Raw genomic sequence first — 24,712 nt, forward strand, 5'->3', positions numbered from 1 at the left:
TTCTGGGCATAAAGGCACACACCTTTCATCAGATTTTCAAGGTTCTCCAAAAAGCTTAATAGCCACTAAACATTTAAATGAACAGATGTATGTAGAATGTGCCAAATATTATTACACTTTAACATTTGTGAGACTTCTTAATAAAAGCATGTTATGAAGTCCAATGTCATGACAACCAGAAAACTTACTTTCTAAAATGAGTTCTGCACCTTTAGGTCCCAGTGGTTCACACAATGCTCAGCCCACTGCAATAGGACTTCTGGCCCACTCCCCTGGAATAACCTCTGCCGGCAGGATGAAGTTGCTTAACTATAAAATTCAAAATACATTTTTGGTACTTATTTTGATCTCTCAGTGGTACAGTAGAGCGGAGAAAATACAGACTCTGGAGACCAACTGCTTAGGTTCAAATCTCAGTTCCATCATTTTCTAGCTCTGCAGTTTCAGGCAAATCACTAACTCTTCTGTGCCTTAAGAGAAATATCCCCCGTAAAGTTTCTTCACTCATATGGTATAAACAGTACTTACTTTGACTCGTGAATGTGAGATATAAGCTCCAAACAAAGCCAACATTGTCAATACTAAATTTACTTGGTACCTGGGATAACTCTTTTCTTGAAAATCACTGGAAACCTGCCTCCTATGCCTCGTTCTACTTCTGATGGCTCCTCAGTTTTGTCTCCCTACTTTCAGGCTTATCCCTAAAACACGTTTTATACTTTGGCCAGAAAGATCATTTGAAACCATAAATCTGATGCCATCTCTTGCCACTGACATTAGTGTGGTCTAAACTCCTTAGACAAGTCTTTTTATTACAAGTTTTTTTTATTACAACTTACCAGTCTGATTCTTCTTCCTCAAGTCTCAACTGCCCAAACTTACCCAGTAAGTTAAGCTGAACCAAGCTAATTACCATACCCAGTATGGGTCTTACTCTTTTACTCATGCTATTGCACAAACTATTGACTCTGTCTGGAATACCTCATTCTCCTTTTCTTATCACACTTCTTCCCAAAGTAAATTAGGTGTCCTTCCTTAATGTGCCCCCAATAACACTAGATAGCATTTATCACATCCTGTTTTACATGCCTCATTGGTTACGGACACATTTCATCTGGTCACATCTTCCTGCTACCTCCCATAAAGAACAGAAGTGGGAGCCACATCATGACAGTCTTGTTCTCATTTTTCTACCATCATTAACATTAAACCACTTTCTCATTCCTTTCTTCATCATTCTGCCGCCATCCTCATTTTTTAATTAACCCAGTGAGTTTGGCAGAAATGTACCCAGGAAGCTTCATGTACACAAAATAACTATATAACAAAACTTCACACTGAAGGGAACATTCTAGAAGTATTTATTTCATTGCTGGCCACTTGGTTGCTGCATGCAACTCTCAACAACGAGCTGCCACTCTCCACTCCTATAGAAGAACCAAATCCTATGGTTCCACTAAGGTTTTCAGACTTTCAGGCTTTTATTACCAACATCATTACTCTAGGGACAAGCCTTGTAGGGACTTAAAAGCCCTTATTCTCTATAAAAAGTAACTTCATATTTCATGCACACATACTCCAATTGGCAGACGTAGGTCCAAATCGGAAAGAAAAAATGTTATTCTAGTTCTGTAAATTTATCAGAAACAAAATAAGCCACTTCTCCTTGCTTTGTTATTAAGGTAATAGAATTTTTTTTCTCTACCAGGAATCAAGACAGTAGCTTTGATGATCCTTAGTTATAAAATTGTTTACTCGTTAAAGTTCTCTCTCCAAAGATGTTAAGAAGTAAGAAGTTGGCTCATTTTCTTGTACAACTTAAAGAAATATTTGCAGTATATGTAAATTCTAGGTTATATTGTAGACCCTTGTGATAATTTAAAAGGTCTATTCTCCCCATTTAAAAAATTCTACCTCAGAAGGTAAAAGGAAATCCCCATCATCCCTGAGCAAAAAAGGGAAAAATCACAGGTACTTTTATTTGTTAATAGAAGCCACTTAAATGAGTTATCTACCTTTAGAACATTCTCAGAGAATTTACATAAACTGAAGTAGGTATGAGGTGTTCACAGAGACTTTCTCAGATAAAGGTATTTAGTAGTTTGAGTAGATGCTCTATAAAAATTTAAATCTAACTACACGGCTAAACATTTTCCATTTTGAAATTTGAGAATATCCTGAGAGGATGCCTATGGACATGAAACTACTGGGTGCAGAGAAATTTTTAAAATGTCAGCAGGAGGGAAAGAGAGTGGGGAAAACTACAGTGGAGAAAGAAAGAAGGGGCAGGACAAAACTGTAGTGACAGGCTGGGCCTTTCTTCCCATTAAGTCGGGGGACTCTGGCTATCTGTATGCTGTACTTAATCTTCTATTAATATAAACCGGATGCTGAAAGATAAAATTAAGAATGTCCCAAACTAAATTTAAGTCTTTTAAGGAGTAAATGACAGAAAACACTTTAGCTTCTTAATCAAGGAGTGCTATAATATAATTTCAAGGCATCTTAATATAATTCATTTAACCCTAAAGCAGTTGTGCAATAAGCAAAATGTCATAAAAGGAAAACAACAAAAGTTAACTTCCTATAGGGGCGAACAGACAAGATCTTTGTAGCACAGCAATTAACCTTCACATAGTGGAGTCTTGTTTACAAGGCCATCAAAAACTGAAAATCACAAATGTCACCAACAAAAGGAATGTTGATTAGATAGAGGCATAAAACTTCCCAATGGGCTGCCTTCTCTGAAGGAATTTCAGCCTGTTGTTAGCACAGGTTGGCTAAGCAAGATATCACTGATGACTCCATTAGAGAAAGAAAATGCCCCACTCAGTGCTGTTTAAAAATGTAAAGACACTGGGAGGGAAAAAACAAAATAAAACAATCTACTGTTCCCTAATGTATACAGCCTAGCACCCAGAGAAAGCCTCTGCCCCCAAAAGAGGCTTTCTACAAAGGGGTAAGCTTCATCAAATGAGGTGTAACATTTCATTTTCAGGGCATGTCTTTCCTTGCAAGGTCTTTAGAGGCAGAAGTTCCACTTGGAATTCTAATACACATCTCTGCGAGCTCAGCTTCCTGAAAACATACACCTGCCGGGGTCTAAGTTCACCCTTGCCAGTGACTGCATTCATTACTTCACAGCCACCAGAATCGCACATACACTATTAACATGATGAAAAATACAGCGACTGCTGCAAGTTTGGCGTAAGTGGAACGCATGTTCAAGTACTTCGCGTCCTGGCGGTATTTCTTGGACAGACTGGACAGATTGTTAGCCTTTGAATCCAATGCTGTCAAAGAGGAAAAAGGGAAAACAGTAATTAGTCCCTGAAGTATTCTGTCTAATGTACTAAGCATAAAAATAACTTAAACGAATGGGACCATACCAAACAACCATGAAGCTTACATAGTTTTTATTTTAAGGGTTAGCCTATGACCCTGATGCACTGTAAAAACTACACTGCATTTTAAAGTTACCAGACTAAATTAAGTTCAAATTCTTGAGATTGTACAGTGAGGTGGTTAAGAGTACTGGCTCTGGTCTTAGAGTCTTTGGTTCGAATCTCAGCTACACCCGCCATGGGACATTGGTCAATTCACTTAGTCTCTACTAAGACCCAGTTTCATCATCTATAAAATGAGGATAACAACACTAACTGTACCACAGGATTATAGGTACATGAGAACAGCTGTAAACTGAACATAATCCTTGGATATGATAAGCCTTTGAGAAGTGTTAGTTGATGATAAACATCTTCATCATTTTTTAATGGTCTAAGTCATATTCTCTCATCCCTTGAAAAATGATAATCCATGTAAGATAAGACTCAACTGACCAGAAAATTCAATTAATCAGAAGCTGAGTATTGAGCTATATCTTAATGGTGGCTGCTACCAAATTCCCAAGATTCTCTACACGGTAAAAACTATTATGATGCTACTAGAAATTATATTTCAACAGACACAGAAAAGTTGTCTTTTAACTAAAATATAATCACAGTTGCTGGAAAACCACCAATACCTACTAAATTAAGCTTTTTAGAAACTTTTGCAAAGTTTTGTTTTTCACAAAGGACATGTATAATGTAACTGCCTTCTATAACTGTTACGTGAGCACTTAGAGAAGCAACGAGACTGGACTAAAATACATGACATATTTTAATAATACAAACAAATTCTCAGTGTGATATAAATGAATTCTGATCATTTTAGTTCTTTAAATTTTTGGAAAAAAACTATTTTGCAATATGAATTTGTTCTTCCTTAGGGAATACTTCTGGAATATTTGGAGTTGCTTAATAGAGACTGAGTTGATTGAGAAATGTGCTATTACTTAATGATAAAAGAATGATAGCCACTTCTAAATTAGCAATTTGTCCTGTAAGAAAAACAGTCACATAAGAAAATTTAGGAGATGAGAAATAACCATGACAATGCTGTGGGGAATCTTTCCAGCCAGTCTACTAAAATGGACACTCTACTAGATAGAGGTTCTTAACTACTATGTCTACTGCTATATCCCCAGTGCCCAAAACAGAGTCTGGCAATAGTCAGTGATTTAGCAATCAGCAGAACAATATTAAGTCATATGAAATAAACAATAGTTGGGAGAATTCCTTTACACAGGAACATTTAGAATACATGATATTGTGAAGACAAAGCCACCGATGGGAGAAGTCACTGAGCAAATATTTGTTACAGGCACCAAGGAAAGTGCTGAAAGATACAATGATGATCACAACATACACGACCCCTCTATTTGGGGAACTTACAGTCTAATAGAATGACAGACCTAAATGAAAAAACAAAACCCACGGCTTAAAAGAAACAGCTATTTTAGGCAGTAAAAATGGGCATAATTTTATATTGCTGAAAGAACCCACAGGAGCTACTTAGGTCTTAAAAGCACGGCAGGCTAGCTCTAAAACCAAAAATTAGAAAGAGGGGTGCCTGGGTGGTGCAGGTGGTTAGGCGTCCAACTTTTGATTCGACTCAGTTTGTGATCTCGGATCATGACATTAAGCCCCATGTTGAGCTCCGTGGTCAGCAGGGAGTCTGCTTAAGACCCTCTCTCTCTGGGCAACCCATTTAGGTCCCCTCCCTCCTTGGGAGCCTTGTACTATCACTTCACTCTTGCTCAATAAACCTTGCTTTGCTGCCCTCCATCCCCCAAAAGACTCCCTCTCCCCCTCATCCCTGATCACTCTCTCTCTCTCCCTCTCTAAAATAAATAAATAAATCTTTTAAAAAAAAATTAGAGGAGCACTTGGGTGGTGCAGATGGTTGGGCAACTAATTCTTGGTCTCAGCTCAGGTCGTGATCTCATGGTCCTGGGGTCAAGCCCCCCAGTGGGGTCTGCACTCAATACAAAGTCCACTGGGGACTCTCTTCCCTCTCCCTCTCTTCCCTCTCCCTCTGCCCCTCTCCATCACATGCCCTCTCTCTCCCTCTCTCAAATAAACAAGTAAATCTTTTAAAAAATTAGAGAAAGAAGACATAAAAGATGGATTCTTATTATGAAGAAGTTAAAGAGGAAGAAAACATTTTTTGAGGTAGGCTAATCCTTTCACTATCCTTCAGATATGCTCTGTTCAGATATGCTTTTTATTCCTCCCTCTTAAAATACCACTCTTCACTTCTTCCTGGTCTATCAAAATTCAAGAAGTCTTCCCTGTTCACTTCACATCATCTACTTTCTGCTACATTTAACAGCTCTTGTTGTTTATATATCCATTTAAAACTATCACACACTGAAGATGGACAAGGATCTGCAGAGGCCAATGAATTTTGTCAGGCACTAGCAGTGTGACTAAAAGCAAGATACCTAACTTTTCTGAGTCTGCTTCTTTATCTGTAAAACTGGTTTGATTCCACCCAATTCACAAGAGATTACTTTAAAGCATGAGTAAGATATATGTAAAGTCCCCCTGGGGTGCCTGGATGGCTCAGTCAAGCATCTGACTCCTTGATTTTGGCTTGGATCATAATCTCCGGGTCATGGGATATGCCCCATGTCAGGCTCCGTGCTCAATGTAAAATCTGCTTGAGATTCTCTCTCTCTCTCTCCATCTATCCCTCCCGCAGTTCACACTTTCACTCTCTTTCTCTTTCAAATAAATAAAGAAAATCTTTAAAAAGATATAGTCCCATGAGATGCCTAGGTGGCTCAGTCAAGCATTTGCTTTCACCTCAGGTCATGACCCCAGGGTCCTGGGATTGAGTCCCATGTCTCATTCCTTGCTCAGCAGGGAGTTTGCTTCTCCCTGTGCCTGCCTCTGCCCCTGCTTGTGTTCTCTGTTCCTGACAAATAAATAAATAAAACCTTTTAAAAAATAAAAATAAATAAATAAAATAATAAAGTCCCCCTACCATATTGCCTAACACAAAGGGTTCAAGTGATGTCTCTTCCCTTATGCTACCTATAAATTACTTTGTGACAATGACAATGTTTCTTATCCTCCCAATCAGATGAAGTTATTAATATTAGAAACGTACAGGTAACCCTTAAACAACATGGGTTTGAACTGTGCACATTCCACTTATACATGAATTTTTTAAAATAATTTTTTTATTAACATATAATGTATTATTAGCCCTAGGGGTACAGGTCTGTGAATCACCAGGTTTACACACTTCACAGCACTCACCAAAGCACATACCTTCCCCAATGTCTATAACCCAAACACGCTCTCCCTATCCCCCCTACCTCCAGCAACCCTCAGTTTGTTTTTGTGAGAGTAAGAGTCTCTTATTGTCTTATTGTCTCCCTCCTGATCCCATCTTGTTTCATTTATTCCTTTCCTACCCTCTAAACCCCCACATTGCCTCTCAACTTCCATACATGAATTTTTTTAAATCTTTTTTTTTAAGATTTCATTTATTTATTTGACAGACAGATCACAAGGAGGTAGAGAGGCAGGCTGAAAGAGAGAGAGGGAAGCAGGCTCCCTGCTGAGCAGAGAGTCTGATGCCGGGCTCGATCCCAGGACCCTGAGATCATGACCTGAGATGAAGGCAGAGGCTTTAACCCACTGAGCCACCCAGGTGCCCCATACATGAATTTTTTTAATAGAATACTATAGATGTATTTTCTCTTACGATTTTAACAACATTTTCTTTTCTCTAACTTACTTGTAAGAATATAGTATATAATATGTGTAACATACAGAATAACATGTTAACTGGCTGTTTATGTTAAGGGGAGGGCTTCCAGTCAACAGTTGGCTATTAGTAGTTAAGTTTTTAGGAAGTCAAAAGTTCTATACAGAGTTCCTGACCCCCATGCTGTTCAAAGGTCAACTGTCTTCTTTTCCAATCAGCTAGCACTAGAAGAGAATCCTTTTACACTTGATAAACTGACCATATATACACTTTTGATATAAAGAAAAATTCCTGTTCTGGTCTCTCTTATCCCAGGAAGAAACAGTAAGACTGTTATGAGGAAAATTTATAGACTCATTCATCCAAAATTTGATGTTTAAAGAGTGTGAAGCTATTTGCTGGAACAACTACCATGAAGGTTACAATCTGCAGTTCATTATAAAGGAAAACGCATCTACCCACGAATAACATCACAAGGCTGAGTTCATGAAATACTCACTAAGGCAATGATTTGTGGTCATTACTGTGAAAGAAATAAATCAAGTATATGAAATAGATATGAAATACATACATATTACATTTAAAGAGTACATTAAATACTGAGGTAACATTTAAACATTAGGTAAATATACATGTATTTTAAGGCAAATTAGTTAAGTACACAGGTATACATATACGTGTACACACCCATATGTGCTTAAAAAAACTGTTACATAGCTAAGTGTCTTAAGAGTTTAAAGGACAAAAAAGATTAATGTGATGTGGGCTATCAGAATCAGGGAAGGCTTCTTGGAAGAGATAGTCCTCATCTGGATCTTAAAAGAACAAGTCTGGGATGGTGAGGAAGCTGACTGGGCTGAGGCAGAACATTTGTGAATTAGAGAGCATGAAAGAAGTTTGCAATCTCCTTATCTTCCATTACAGAGAACAAAATGCCTTGCATACTATAAGCACGCAGTAAAAATGAAATGTAAGTTGATCCATTGGCATTTTTCAAAGAGCTGGAGCAAACAATCCTACAATTTGTATAGAACCAGGAGAGACCCCGAACTGCTAAGGAAATGCTGAAAAAGAAAAACAAAACTGGGGGCATCATGTTGCCTGATTTCAAGCTTTACTACAAAGCTGTGATCACCAAGAGAGGATAGTACTGGCACAAAAACAGACACATAGACCAGTGGAACAGAGTAGAGGGCCCAGATAAGGACCCTCAACTTTATGGTCAAATAATCTTCAATAAAACAGAAAGAATATACAGTGGACAAAAGACAGTCTCTACAATAAATGGTGTTGGGAAAACCGGACAGCTATGCATAGAAGAACGAAACTTGAACATTCTCTTACACCACATACAAAGATAAACTTGAAATGGATAAAAGACCTCAACGCGAGGCAGGAATCCATCAGAATCCTGGAGAACATAGGCAGTAACCTCTTCGACATTGGTCACAGCAACTTCTTTCAAGATATGTCTCCAAAGGCAAAGGAAACAAAGGCGAAAATGAATTTTGGGGACTTCATGAAGATCAAAACCTTCTGCACAGCAAAGGAAACAGTCAACAAAACAAAGAGGCAACCCATGGAATGGGAGAAGATATTCCACAAATGACAGTATGGACAAAGGGCTGATATCCAAGATCTATAAAGAACTACTCAAACTCAACACACACGAAACAGATAATCAATGTCAAAAAATGGGCAGAAGGTATGAATAGACACTTTTCCAAAGAAGACACAGAAATGGCTAACAGACACATGAAAAAATGTTCATCATCACTAGCCATCAGGGAGATTCAAATCAAAACCACATTGAGCTATCACCTTACACCAGTTAGAATGGACAAAATTAACAAGACAGTAAACAACAAGTGCTGGGGAGGATGTGGAGAAAGGGGAAACCTCTTACACTGTTGGTGGGAATGCAAGTTGGTGCAGCCACTTTGGAAAACAGGGTGGAAATTCCTTAAGAAATTAAAAATAGAGCTTCCCTATAACCCTGCAATTGCACTATTGGGTATTTACCCCAAAGATACAGATGTAGTGAAAAGAAGGGTCATCTGTACCTCAATGTTCATAGCAGCAATGGCCATAGTCGCCAAACTGTGGAAAGAACCAAGATGCCCTTCAATGGATGAATGGATAAGGAAGATGTGGTCCATATACACTATGGAGTATTATGCCTCCATCAGAAAGGATGAATACCCAACTTTTGTATTGACATAGATAGGATTGGAAGAGATTATGCTGAGTGAAATAAGTCAAGCAGAGAGAGTCAATTATCACATGGTTTCACTTATTTGTGGAGCATAAGGAAGACATGGGAGATGGAGAGGAGAAGTGAGTTGGGGAAAACTGGAGGGGGGGACGAACCATGAGAGACTGTGGACTCTGAGAAACAAACTGAGGGTTTTGAAGGGGAGGTAGGAGGTTGGGTGAGCCTGGTAGTGGGTATTAGGGAGGGCACATACTGCATGGAGCACTGGATGTGGTGCATAAACAATGAATTCTGGAACACCGAAATTAAAAATAAATAAATAAAAATGTAAAAAAAAGAAAAGAAACGAGACTAGAGACTAGATCTTATCTTGTAGTCACAAATGTTAAGTTTTTCAGCAGAGGAATGCATGCATGGCCTTTTATGACATTTGATCTGACAGCAACAAAGTCTCCCAAAGTGGCTAGCCAGAAAACCACGGCAATAAATCTTTGACAATTTCCTCTCATTCTTCTTTTATTTCCCTTATGTATTTCTGTAAATATTCAATGTTGTAAATATATTGGAAGCAGTGATTGCTTCTGATATGGAATGAGACCATCACAATGTTCCAACTCAATAAAAACTAATCATATTAGGGAAAAATATTATATTGGAAGTCTTATACTGTAATCTGTCTCTAAGAGGTGATTTCTTAATAGTGCTAGACAGAATCTGACAGCAAAAAAAAGTATCCCAAAATAAGCTATCCTTGTCTATAGGAGGACTCTTAATGCTTTACATACCTGAGAGTGCTTCTCCCCGTTGTAACACTTCTTCAATATTGGCCACCATGATCCTCTGCACATCTTGCAATTCAGTGTTGATAGAGCCTAGGTTTCTCCGAGCACGGCTGTCAATGTAGAGCTTCTTGGTTTTCTGAATGTAGGTGTCTAGAATAATGAAGAGAAGTGACCATGAACAACTTTGTTCATCAAAGTACTGTAGGGAATAGGAAGTTTTGAGTTTAGTCCTGGATCTGCAATTGTCCATGGCTAAGCAAGCTTTTGAGTGAGCATCAGAATCTGAGTTTTGATTTCTTCATTTATAAAATGCGGATAGATTACCAATCAAGAGAAATGTCTGTCCTCAGTACACCTTTAAATGAGAAGTATCTGCTCTCAAGATCTTAGAGAAATTAAGACCCACTGCAGTAAGCCTTTCCTGAAAGCAGAGATTTTCAAAACATGGTCCAAGGATCCTTAGGGTTTCACTACTTAATTCTTCACATTCCCTGAAAAGGATCCTGGCAATAATCTAGCATCACTATAGGTTAATATGGCAAGGGTTATTCTATCATCAAAAGGGAGAAAAACACTGTCTTAAAATATTTTCTTTTTTTTTTCCCCAACCTTAGCACTATTAAAACTTTTTAAATTTTTTATTTTTTATAAACATATATTTTTATTCCCAAGGGTACAGGCCTGTGAATCACCAGGTTTACACACTTCACAGCATTCACCAAAGCACATACCCTCCCCAATGTCCATAATCCCACCCCCTTCTCCCAACCTCCCTCCCCCCAGCAACCCTCAGTTTGTTTTGTGAGATTAAGAGTCACTTATGGTTTGTCTCCCTCCCAATCCCATCTTGTTTCATTTATTCTTCTCCAGTATTTTCTTTAACATACATTTCTAATTTTACTCTGTTCTTAAACTTCAGGTAAAGCAAAAATCCCACTACAAAATTGCAATCTTATTCATGGCTAGCCTATGTCTGTATTTCTCAAACCTGTAAAAAGAAAAACTTATTATTAAAGACTTTATTTTCAACTTTGGGCAAAAATCATAAGTTACATGAGCTGGATACCTCTCATTTGCCTCCTTAGACCTTTCCACCTTTCTGCACCATGCTTTTGCCTCAGAAAGCTGACCTGCACAGACCACATCGTGGGCTCCTTGGCCTGGTACTTCTGGTTAGGTTCAGCCAATGGGGGAATCCCAAGGGTGAGGCATGAGAGCAGATAGTGACATTAGGGTGTTTATTCCCAACCTCTCCCTGAGAAGTCACCCTGGCAGTATCCCTCCAACCAGATGTTATTGCTCCTCTCAAGTTGGCCTTCTCTATAAATTTTTTCCTTCGAAGTTCCAAAAACTGTTCCTTTCTCTTATCCCTTCAGGCCTAGGGATAAAAATAATTACTGTATTACTGATCTCAGGTTACTGTACTTTGTGGTTTGCCTATAACCCATTCATCTTTGTATTCAATCCTTTAAGCTAATTTGAGTGTACCAACTATTTCCTATGTGACCTTGATACATTATTCTTATTTTTTTCCTTGGGTTTACTGGACCCTATCTTCAAAACAAAATTTGAAAAACCAGACATTATAAAAATTAGCACTTGGAGAGTTTGTAGTTATGAACCACCGGAATGTTTTGCTAAATTTTCTTTATTTCCAAAAGTAAGATAACCATTTATCTAGCAAATTAATAACACTCCAGAAATTTGGAAACAGTAAAACCAATTTCTGTTTTAACTAAAAATAGCAATAATTTAGTCTAATCATACTTATTCTCACTTCTACTACGTAGGGTACTCAAGACATTTCCTTTCATTTATTGCCATCAGATATTTAACTGGTGATGAATCTTTCTGTAATTATTTTACATGGACATCCACACTCACTATTTCTGCATGTAATAAATGTTATCTCTCCCCAGCACCATACCTTTTCCAGCTATTTTTTTTCTTTTTAACTAGAGGATCTGAAAGAACCATCTTCTTTCTGATTTCCAAGTTTTGATTTCCAGGAAATGAGCCTTACTGGGGGCAGGGAGAACTCAGCTACTATATACCAGTCAGTAGATCTTTGGACACAGTTCTGATGATGAATCAAACCAAATCACAAAAAAGGGCAAAGGGCAACAAGTTCTAAGAAAAAGATCAAAAGACCAGAGAAAACTACTGAGAAGAAGTCTCATTCATTCAAAAGGACAAAAAGAAATGGAATATAAAAGACAGAATTCAAACCTTCAGTAAGTAAACATCAGAAAAAAATGCATCAGAATTATTGTCAATGTAACAAACAGCTTCTCCATATTGTTTGCTCTCTTGATAGAGAGATGAAGAGCAAAAAACTTACCAAACTCAATAAAGGAATAGGGCCTAGACACAGTGGGCACCTTCTTCCCATGCTGTTCATCAAACTCTGAGTGCAAATCTTCTAGGTAGGCAAAAGCCAATTTCTTAGGGAAGGCAGCTTCACACAAAACCAAATAACAAACTCCCTGCTCAATAATGTAGCTGGAGAGACAAAAAATACAAAAAAACAAACAACAAGAAAAAGTTGTCTATAGAATAACAATACATCCAACAACTTGAAGCAGACTCTCAGTGCCTTACAAACATTTGAAAATATTCTAGCCTAAGCCCTTTGAGGCTAGCTAAATCAGAAAGTCAATTTCAAACCACAAATCCTTGGAATCAAATATCAAACATCATCTTAATACTAGAATCATATTCCAAAACGGAATATTTAAATACGTTTATTATTATATAATTCAGCAAAAATATTTTAATAGCTAAGACTTTTTCTTAAAAACTCAAGAGTTGTGACTCCATCTACCTTTTGATTATGAATAAAAAGGAGTATACACATATTTAAACTCCTTCCAGTTTTAAGAACAATGGACTGGAAATTTTGGTGGATGCTTAGAAGTTGGAAGTTAGGGGCACCTGGGTGGCTCAGTGGGTTAAAGCCTCTGCCTTTGGCTCAGGTCATGATCCCAGGGTCCTGGGATGGAGCCCCACATCGAGCTCTCTGCTCAGTGGGGAGCCTGCTTCCTCCTCTCTCTCTCTGCCTGCCTCTCTGCCTACTTGTGATCTGTCAAATAAATAAATAAATAAATAAATCTTAAAAAAAAAAAAAGGTTGGACGTTAATGCCACGGTGTTTACTGGATACAGATAATGACCTTACGACAAACAATATTCCCTAATTCCCAGGATAGAACTCTGTATAAACTATCCAGTATCAGAAACTACTCAGTAACAGAAGTGACTTCCTCTTAGCTCCCTGGCACTCTGGAAGGAGCTATATGTCTATATGACTACATGTCTGGAGATCTCTTGGAAGAGGTTAGGTCACTCAGTGATTTCAAATGTCTTTCCAGCCATGGTACTCTTTATTTCAGCAATAATTATATTCAGAGGACCAAGTACATTAAATAAAATCAGAAGGTCATTAGTTTAAGTAGGAGTATAAGGGCATAAAGTATTATATATACCCCTATCCCTAATCTTACTATGTGGCTCCTAATGCATCCTGGGACTCCACAGAGCAGTTTACAGTATATCATATAATCTCTCAGGCCCCTTAAAATAATGATGATGCTGCTGCTGCTGCTGCTGTTCTCTCTCTTGCTTGGGCATCCAAATCGACTGCTCTCCTTGCCTTCAATCTAGACCATCTTCTAAACTACCAGTTTTATTCCTGGGGCGCGTGGGTGACTCAGTCGTTAAGAAGAGTGTGCCTTCGATTTGGATCATGATCCCAGGATCCTGGGATCAAGCCCTGCATAGGGCTCCCTGCTCAGCAGGGGAATCTGCTTCTCTCTCTCCCATTCCCCGTTATGTTCTTTCACTGTATCTTTCTCTGTCAAATAAATAAATAAAATCTTTAAAAAAATAAACTATCAATTTTATTCCAAAAGAGTAAATATGACCTATTACTCTGCTTAAAAACACTCAGGATTCCCTAACACCTACAAAATAAAATGATACTCTTTGATATAGTACTTGTGGCTCCAAAACAGGTATAGACTCGTCTCCAAACTTGGGTTCTTTTACATCCTCACGGACTTCTGCTTATATATAAATATATATTTCTAATTGTAATACCCTTTTATGTACCTGGAAAAACCTTGTTCATTTTCATATGCTCGATTCTACTATAATTTTTTCCATGAAATTTCTCTGTATTCTCCTTCTATCCCCTTTCCTCAAAACTTACTCCCTACAAATGGGAATTTCTTTCTAGTTCAAAAGCATTTCATTTATAACTGAATTACAGCACTTCTTGCCCTACGGTATCATAGTTTAGTTGTCTGCACATATGTTTCTCTCTGCTAATAAGATAAGCTCATAAAAGCTATGGACATCAAAGGCAGAACTTAACATGTGGTCTGTCAAAGGATAATCTTTAATAAATAGCTCTTAGATGGAAATTATGGATGAGAAGAGATTATAAAGTTACTAAAGGAACCATATAGAAGAAAATGTTCTTAACCCATGGTAGAGATAAAAATGCTATATATATTTAAAAAAATGCTATATATAATTAGGCCCCTATATTTATTTTTTTGATGTTGAAAACTGGATTTGTGGAAAGTATCTCATATACTACACAAATTAATAGCTTATAAAACTTAACATCCAGGCAAACCTTTGGAGTCCCCAGCCTCTTTGGGAGCTTTGTACGCTAACATTCAATGAACTTTACCTTCATTCAATAAACCTGGCTTTGCTGCCCACCAAAAAATAAATACATAAAATGTAAACAAAACAAAAAAAAAACCCACAAAACTTAATATCTACTACTTTCTTAACCAATAAACCAGGGTTTGTTTTCATTTTGGTTTTGTATACTTGTTTTTTTCTAATGGGTGGAGATCTTTTATTTTCCCTTTCAAGTTAAACAGCAGGTCCCTCCCAGGTCTCTATTATCTTAGCTTCTGAGTTCCTAAAATAGCAAGGATTACTTAGCTAATCCTATTTTATTTTCCTTTAATCTTCTTGCCCTCTTTTTAAAAAATCTTTCCTGTTTTATCACCCTTAAACTTGACATGTATTAAACATTTAATACCAATTATTTGTAGATAATTTGAAATTCAATAAAGTCCTTTTGATCCCCCTTTTGGCTATATGCACTGCCTATATAACCATCGACTGAGATGCTCTTAAATTACCCTCACAAAACTAGGACCATGTTCCCTATTTTTATAGAGGTAACGGAGCCTAGAGAAGTATGTGACTTTTCAAGGTTGTGTTGTTAGTAAATGTTGGCTTTAAGAAGCTCCTAAAGCAAAAAATTATCTTTTATTACACGATGGGTACCGCACTCATTAAACACAGGATAACAGTTCATTTATTGTAATCAAATTTAATAAACAAACCAAGATCTCTGTCTTGCAGAACTGGAGCCAGGGAAGTTGCTTCCATGAAGAGAAAGTATTTTTAAAATTTTCTTTACTTTTAAATAATTATTACCATTCTTATCAGGTGTACTTATATCTACTGTATCTCATACTTAAATGATCACAAAGAAATGGGATTATACTCACTGGAAAGTCATGGCACCGGCTTCCAAAGTACATCTAGTAGGGGACTGTTCATTCAACTTGCGAAAGAGTTGCTTAGCCTGACTCTGGTACTGTTGAAGATCCCGGCCAGACTGAAAGAAAACACCTTCATTTAAGAATTTTCCACACACAAAAAACGCCAAAACAGGGGCGCCTGGGTGGTTCAGTGGGTTAAACCTCTGCCTTCAGCTCAGATCATGATCCCAGGTCCGGGAATCGAGCCCCGCATCAGGCTCTCTGCTTAGCAGGAAGCCTGCTTCTTCCTCTCTCTGTCTCTCTGCCTGCCTCTCTTCCTACTTGTGATTGCTGTCTGTCAAATAAATAAATAAAATCTCAAAAAAAAAAAAAAAAAACGCCAAAACAATTAGTCAGCAGCATCATACTATGAGGACTCTATGTAAATAAGATCTTTATTTAACTAAAGGTTAGTAAGATTCATTTTTAACAAAAGAAAAATGGCCGAATGTTAGAGCAAAAAGGAAGACCAAACCCCTAGTTGTTCAAGAAAATCACACTATTTGCCAAGAAGCAAACTGTACTTCTCGACTGTCTTTAAGGCACTCTTAACTTTCAATCAAGTGTTTTTTCCACTTAGGTCAGTGGTCTCCTCCTAACTCATTTCATTTGCACACTTACTGGCACATAACTGGACGACATTTTCTATACCTGGGAAAGTCCTAGGAAAAACAGACCAATGAATCTCATTTTTACTTGGAATATCAAGCAAAATCTTCCACAAAGTGTTACAGTATTGAACATTTAAGTAAAACTAAATGTATGCACCCGTAACTGCTAATTACTAGAAACACTATAATGCAACTGGGTAAAAATGAGCAAGAGTAAGGACCGAGACTGAAAAGTCAAATATTCTTTACTGAATAAATCTATTTGGTTTCTGAGTTTGGATAGCAAGGGACATATGCATACAAAATGAAAGTAACAATATTCAGATGATAGAATTACAGGCAGTATTTTCTTGAACAATTTTTAAATAGTTTAATAATTTTTTAAAAAAGGAAAAGAGCCTAATGAGGAAAATAGTAGTGTCATCTCAAAAGGAGAACATCATACTTCACTAACCAATTAGTTCCGAACAGGAAAAAAGGAAATGGAAAACAAATATACATTATTTATGCATCCACATACAGCATGGGGGGGGGGGGGGGGGGGACTTTTGCCATTTGATAGAAAGGAATTATTTTATTTTAGATTATTTATTTTGAACACTAGAACACAGTATCTCCTTGAGAGATGTTTCATAACTAAATGTGTACCTTAAAAAAGCATTTATTTGAGGTTCTTCCTCAAAAGATCTGTGGATTGGATCTGAGGTCTAACTTTTAGAAAATACAAAGTGAAACCCAGAAATTCTAGAGAGTGAACCACTCAGTTAAGAATAAAAACAAGGAAGCAATGATAAAATTATCAAAGCGGCAGATAAGCAAACGTACAAGTAGCGGGTTCTAAGCTATATTTAAAATGAGGGCATCTGGGCAGGTCAGTCGTTAAGTGTCTACCTTCAGCTCAGGTCATGATCCCAGGGTCCTGAGATAGAGCCTGCATCCAGCTCCCTGCTTAGCAGGGAGTCTGCCTCTCCCCTCACTCATGCTCTCTGACTCCCCCCAGTGCTCTCTCATACGCGCTCCCTCTCAAATAAATAAATAAAATCTAAAATAAAATAAAATAATGAACTGGAAATTTCAGTGTGAAAGGAAGTAAATAAGCAGGAAGTGAACCAGAAGAGTTAGGCATACACCACTAGAAGTTATCTATTTGTAGATTTATCTTGTTTAGTACTGCCTCTATGGCAATGATTTGTTATAATACTCTTCACTTGATGGGGCGCCTGGGTGGATCAGTGGGTTAAAGCCTCTGCCTCCAGCTCAGGTCATGATCCCAGGGTCCTGGGATAGAGCCCTGCGCCAGGCTCTCTGCTCAGCAGGGGGCCTGCTTCCTCGTCTCTTTCTGCTTGCCTCTCTGCCTACCTGTGATCTCTGTCTGTCAAATAAATAAATAAAATCTTAAAAAAAAGATACTCTTCACTTGAGAAATATTTCTATATTAACATATATATGTACATATGTGTATATTTACATATTAACAATAATTAACATTATGATCTATATTAATGTTATTATATTAACCTGTATTGCATGTACTTTTTTTCCATAGCTAGTAAAGGAGAGTGAATACTATCACATGCTTTGAACTAGTGCACAATATCCACATTCCTAAATTTGAATGGTACTAGCCAATTTGCTTGCTTCACCAATGCCATTATATATGTGGCATTTGGAAGAGATCTGACCCTACATTAGACAGAGAGGGATGCAAATAAAGTTGGAAATATTACTAAAGTGCCATTGATCAATGATTTTCCAACCTTGGCTTTACACTAAAATCACCTGCGTTGTACAAAAACTACTCAAGCCCTATCTTCCCCTATCCCAAACCAATTAAATCAGTATTGCAGAGGTGAAACTCAGAAATTGGTATTTTATTTTTTTTTAAAGATTTTATTTATTTGACAGAGAGAGACCACGAGAGAGGGAACACAAGCAGGGGAAGTGAGAGAGGGAGAGAGAGAAGCAGTCTTCCCCCTGAGCAGGGAGCCCAATGTAGGGGGCTCGATCCCAGGACCCTGAGATCATGACCTGAGCTGAAGGCAGACGCTTAACAAGTGCCCCAGAAATTGGTATTTTAAAAATAGCCACAACCGCGGGCACCTGGGTGGCTCAGTCAATTCAGCGTCTAACTTTCGGTCCAGTTATGATCCCGGAGTCCTGGGATCAAGCCCTACACGGGGCCTGCTGCTCAGCGGGGAGCCTGTTTCTCCCTCTTCCACTACCCCTGCTTGTACTCTCTATCTAATAAATAAATAAAAGATGTTTAAAAAAAAAAAACAACCGCAACCACAGAGGTTAAGTAAAACTCTTTTTTGACAGCTAAAGGCAGGTAAGCACATTAAAGGAATGAGTTGAAGAAATAAATGGGAAAAAAAAAACTGTCAAAGACTGGTACAAATCCTTTGACTTTTTAAGAAGTATAAACACTATGGCAACCTAAGAGAAAAGAAACTAATAACTATATGGACTACAAGAAGCTATATACAAAAGCAAGCTACAGTTTCAGGGACTTTCAATGAACAAAGCAGTGATTGCCAACGCACGACACTGAGATTAGAGAGATTATGGATGGCATGCCAACCAACATTTTACAGTACTGGTTCCATTTGCATCACCATCGCCGAGAACACAATGCTGGCACAATCTTTCTGATGGTCATTTTTGTGATATGTATTAGAAATTATAAAATTTTGCATATTGTTTTATCTAACAATTCTGTATTTGAAAATATATGTACATACCGTATCTTAAAAAATAACTACAGATGCATATAAAAATAAAAACTGTTCAGTTATAGGATAGGAAATTGGTTAAATAACATCTGGTATCTTTATATATAGGAATGCTATACAGCCATTAAAATGTTGTATAATATATAATGATATGAGAAGATATTCACTACAAACTAAGTGAAAAAAATAGGTGAAAGTCTTACAGTATTACCCATTATTTAATTTTATTCATATACACAAAGATTAAGATTATACATTAAAATGGGTATAATTTAAGTAGAGGTTTTAGTAATAATCACCATTAACATTTTGGTTCTTTTGTTTATACATATTTACTGAATTATCTACAATAAGCACAGACAAGCTTTGTAATGGGGAATTATTCATTTGCCCATTCCTGTTTATTGCATATTTGTACCCACAAATATGTACAGTTCCAATGTGAACTTTCAGAAAGGCAAAATGAAACCAGAAAAGATTTTTCAGAAATAGGCAAATTAATAAAATTAAATGACAGCCCTCACTTTCTGCCAAACACTGTTCTGAACACTTTACATAATTTAACTTAAATAATCTTTACAGTTATGTATGAGGTAATTTAAACTACTATGCCCATTTTCTGCATATGAAGTAAAACTTGCTCAAGGAGTAGGAGCCAATAAGGGGAGGGGCAAGAACTTGAACCCAGACAGTCTAGTTCTGGAGTCCCTGTTCCTAAGCATGCTAATACCACCTCTACAATTAATATTGCTTTGGTGATAACAGATTCACCTTCTGGGTGATCTTACTATTTGATATTAAGTCTACTTCACAGGAAATGCTCAAGAAACTGTGGCAGCTCTGATCTAGATCTCACAAAACAACATATTCACTACTGTACAGACAGACCCTCAGTTTGCTTTTAAGATTAAAGTCACAAAGGGCCCATAGTCACTAGACTACCGAAAAACAGTTAGATTAGATATTCTCATTCTGTTTTCCATTTCATCTAGAACAACTTGATGAGCCTTGTATAAAGTATAATGGAAAGATGTGCTAGATCCAATAGTGAACTGGATGTGAATGTCTGGACAAATCCTGAAACTAATTCGAGGTCATCCAATAGCATATTTAGATTTGGTTCCATATATAATATAAAAGGTACAGGGTAGAAATATACCATACAACTATAATACTTATTGCTATCACCTAGGTCTGGTGAACAATTAATTATATCAAATGCCACCTTTTGTCTTTACAAGAATGTTTAGCTAAGCTCTTATCATTTTTAAATTCCTATTGAACTCAGCTGGTCAAAGGCCAGAAGCACCAACCATTTTCCTCTAAAAGCAATTACAGTACGATGACTAATGAACCTCAGTAATTGGGGTGTGTGTGGCAGTTTAAATGTACAACAGACTATCTGCTTTTTTGATGCTCCCTGCTGAATACTTGGTTTGATAAACACCTTCTTCAAGTCTCCAGAACTGGGGCAAATTGAAAGAAAAGGGAACAGCCTTCGTTTTGAGGTAGAGCAGAAAGGTAGATAAAGAAACAAACATCAAAAAAGGAGAAACATACCAGAAAGGTACAAGAAAGGAAACAGAATATCAGAATCTAGATTTAAAAAGTTCATTTCTCTACCACCCCACCTGACTAAGCAGCTAAGCAGAGGAAACAGTGCATGAGATACTCTGCCTAAATTATTTTTTAAATTTGAATCTCTACTGTATTATTTTGAATAATACATTATTCAATATATAATAACAATAACAATAATAATATTGTTGAATAATATTGAATAAATGTTCAACTCCAGTAGAAAGGCAGTTTGTATAGAACTAGCATCTACTAACCACCTAACACAGGATATCAATGATCAGTATAAATAATTGAAAAAGTGCACTGAATTATCTGGACTGAACAAAATTAAGGTACGTAACTATAAAACTATTTGGCTGAAATATCCATTTCTTAAAAAGTTGTTTCTGGACTCCTAAGAAGTAAATATATGATTTAAAATGTTTTTTGTTTGCTTGTCTGTTTGTTTTCAGAACAAGGCAGTAAAGTGTACCAGTTATGCACTAAGGCTCTACACCAGAGTCAGACAGTTACTGATGAAAAATCAGGGGTTCTTAACCATGGGTGATTCTGCCAACTGCACCTGGCTATGTCTGAGAGTATTATACAACGGGAAGGTGGTGGTGATGGTAGTGCTAATGCCATTGAAGATGTAGAGGCCAGGGGTATTAGGAGACCTCCTACAATGCAGAAGACCGTTTCCCACAACAAAGAATCATCTGATATGAAATATCAACAATGCAGACATTAAGAAACTGATGAAAAATACCATCATGCTATTTATTAGCTACCTGACTCCTACAAAAAAAAAACCTCTCATCTCTAAGTTGGGAGATTCCTATCTATAAATGGGAATAATAAACATACTAACTATCCTAATATGATTGGTATGAAGACTGAATGAATGAAGACTGATGTGAATGCCATATCCCTGACAGGCTTTAGCACAATGCTTGGCACTTAGTAGGTATTCTATAAATGTTCTGTATACTATTATCATAATAAAAAAGAATCTAGGATTCATATTTTTATAGATATTAAAAGTTTAGGAAAGACTCTTACTATCCAAAGACCAAATACCTTTCTTTCTTTTTTTTTTTTTTTTTAAAGATTTTATTTATTCATGAGAGACAGAGAGAGAAGAAGAGGCAGAGGGAGAAGTAGGCTCCCCACAGATCAGGAAGCCCGATGCAGGACTTGACCCTAGGACCCCAAGACCATGACCTGAGACGAAAGCAGATACTTAACCAACTGAGCCACCAGGAGCCCTCAAAGTCCAAATTCCTAATGGAAATAATTATGGAACTGCCATCGCAAAAATATTTTTGTGGAAAACTTCTTTCCTTGTCAATTAAACAGAGTAACCCATCCTGATAAATCAACAACTATTTTGGAATTAAATTAAGAAACACACAATAGGGGTGCCTGGGTGGCTCAATCAGATGAGTGACCGACTCTTGATTCCAGTTCTTGATTCTGGCTGGGGCAGTGACCTCGGGTTGTGGGATGGAGCCCCAAGCCCCATGCAGAGGTGGCTTGGGATTCTCTCCCTCTGGCCCTTCCCCCACTTGTGAGTGCACCCCAAAGCACTAATATTAAAAATCTTTAAACACACACACAAACACAAAATATCTCAATTATTTTTTTCAGTAAAGTACCAGGCAGAGAATAAGGAACTACTAATATCAAATAGCCTTTCAATTCACTGCGTTCCTTGCCCACACTGAAATTCAGTGCAATAAACCGACCAGACTTCTCCCTGGGAAAACCCTTTCCCAAACTATGTACATATCCTTCAACAAGAATTTTCCCGTACTATCTCCCTTGTCAAGTCATATTCCTACATTTATTTTAATAATTCCACTCCTTCTGTAGAGTGGTCCTTGAAAATTCTTAACAGATTGGGAGAAAAGTATTTCACAATTGAAAATTAAGGGCACACTATAATGATTAGACTTTGTTTTGTCCAATGAATAGAAAATATTTCACTTAGCATGACCTGCAACTTTGTGATCAGTATCACTATTCTCCTACATGTGAAAATAAACAGATTTCCCAGTCAAACCTAAAAGAGGTATATAATGGGGTACCTGAGTGGCTCAGTGGGTTAAGCCTCTGCCTTCAGCTCAGATCATGATCTCAGGGTCCTGGGATTGAGCTCTGGCTCAATCCACATCAGGCTCTCTGCTCAGCAGGGAGCCTGCTTCCTGCTCCCCCACTCCCTGCTCCCGCCTGCTGCTCTGCCTACTTGTGATCTGTCAAATGAATAAAATAAATCTTTAAAATAAATAAATAAATAAAAATAAAAAGGCGTATAACCAAATAAAAGCTTTCCTTATGACTAGACAATACTGTCAGTTTAGAAGTCATTTATTTTGGGAGGACTTCTGGTCTCCCAAAACCAAAACCAAACTAGATACCTTTTCTGTAAGGTAAAGGAGTGAGGTAAAAGTGCCTTTGAACTTTACCTTTCTGTAAGTAAAACAGCCACAGAGCCTTCTTCCTCTTCCATAGTAGTGGAGATGCATTAATTTTCTGGATTTCCCATTAACTATAAACTCCATGAAAGTAGGGACTGTGTCCTCTAACCTCCTGTATTATCACAACGCTTGACACAATTTATGTGTTTAATAATGGGTTTTTTTTTCCAACAATGTATGAATGAAAAGCCTATGAAGAGATATGTACAAAATAATTTTTCCTAGAACTCGCTTTTTTTAGGCTTAAGTTTGGTCTTGTTTTTTAACTACTTAGGGTGAATGAGAAAGTGAACGACAATTGTACACTTGAAATAAGTTACATAATTTGCATTCTCAGCCTCCCTTCTTCAGAGACTGCCCAACCTTGTTCCAGAAACCAGTCCCACACAAGAAATTTCCCTTGTGATTGTAAGGCACAAAGCAGCTTCTTTTCAAGATATCTGGGGTGGTGGTTGTTTTTTTTTCATCAATTCAATACACTTTTGAGCACCTGTGCTAGCATAAAACTGCTGTTGTAAAAGCTATGAGAAACACAAAGATGATTAAGATCTGTCTACTGCCTCCTAGGAAATTCAAATTATTGAAAGACAAAGGAACATAGTAAAATAAAAAGAACAAGGCATTACAAGAATATAACACAGGAGTTATAATTTCAACAGCAGAAATTTAGTAAGGCTTATTGGAGGAGGTGGGAACTGGGCATAACCTTGAAAGTACTGCACTCAACTTCAAACAGGTGTCTACCTGTGGCAGTATTCTCTCACCCACTTTCAAAAGATGCCATCAAGATAGGTCAAGGATCAAGTGCCACAGAAGAGCTTGAAGAACTTAGGAGCTGATTTTTCCCAGGACCTGTCAGCCTTAACAGCAGCAGAAAATTAGAAACCCCGAATTTTAACAAAGTCTCTTAAGAGTTACCCACAGTGATTGTTACCACTGGGTGATCACAATCGGCCGAAACCTTCCCTACACCGGCGCGTCTTTCTGTAGAGAAACAGGTAAGACAAAAATAAACCTCCTCCGTCAGGAAAGATTTCTTTTCACAAGTCGTCCCTCCACTGCCAAAGGATAAAAGAGCAACTCAGAGGGGTCGAGGGTGCAAGAGTCTCCCGGGTTCTAAGAAGAAATCCGGTACTGACAGAAGAGCTCCGGCAGGGACTTGGGGTCGCGGGGATCTCGGAGCTCACCTGTTCGTCCTCCTGCATCGAAGCGGCCAGCGGGAGTCCGTCCGCCACACGGGCGATCATCGTAAGCAACACCATCTTCACAGGCTACAGGGACCCAACACTGGCCGGGGTGGCCGGAGACGTTCTCCTGACTTCCTCTGTCGCGACAACAGTTATACCTCTAGCTCACTAGCCGAAGACCCAGCCGCCTGCGTCTGCGCTTCCCGCTGAGGTGGCCGGAAACTAGCTTGGGAGCCTTCCACTACCGGTCCTCAGAATTGGCTTCCCACCGAGAACCATAACTGCCGGAACACTAGTTCCGCGGTCTCTCCTTCCACCTTCGGAAACTTCCAAGGCCCCGCCCGCTTCTCTGGACTGGGAGCTTCCAATAAACCTTGACCCCTGAGGGGTGTGGCATACAAACTGAAAACAGAATAGTCTAGTTCCCAATACTTTTAGGGTGGGGAGAGGGCGCGGAGAGGTGGTGGGA

General features: G+C 37.9%; 1 protein-coding gene across 1 annotated transcript; it reads right to left on the reverse strand.

Moving 5' to 3' along the window:
- Nucleotides 1-1,344: 1,344 nt before the first annotated feature.
- SEC22B (SEC22 homolog B, vesicle trafficking protein) lies at nucleotides 1,345-24,481 on the reverse strand. Its single transcript, XM_059375897.1, has 5 exons — nucleotides 24,244-24,481; nucleotides 15,641-15,750; nucleotides 12,443-12,603; nucleotides 10,105-10,251; nucleotides 1,345-3,293 (listed from the first exon to the last, which is right to left on the reverse strand). The coding sequence occupies exons 1-5, from the start codon at nucleotides 24,316-24,318 to the stop codon at nucleotides 3,139-3,141; spliced, it is 648 nt and encodes a 215-aa protein (XP_059231880.1). The 5' UTR covers nucleotides 24,319-24,481; the 3' UTR covers nucleotides 1,345-3,138.
- Nucleotides 24,482-24,712: the final 231 nt, after the last annotated feature.

Source organism: Mustela nigripes, chromosome 14, assembly GCF_022355385.1.
Source record: "Mustela nigripes isolate SB6536 chromosome 14, MUSNIG.SB6536, whole genome shotgun sequence".
Lineage (NCBI taxonomy): Eukaryota > Metazoa > Chordata > Mammalia > Carnivora > Mustelidae > Mustela > Mustela nigripes.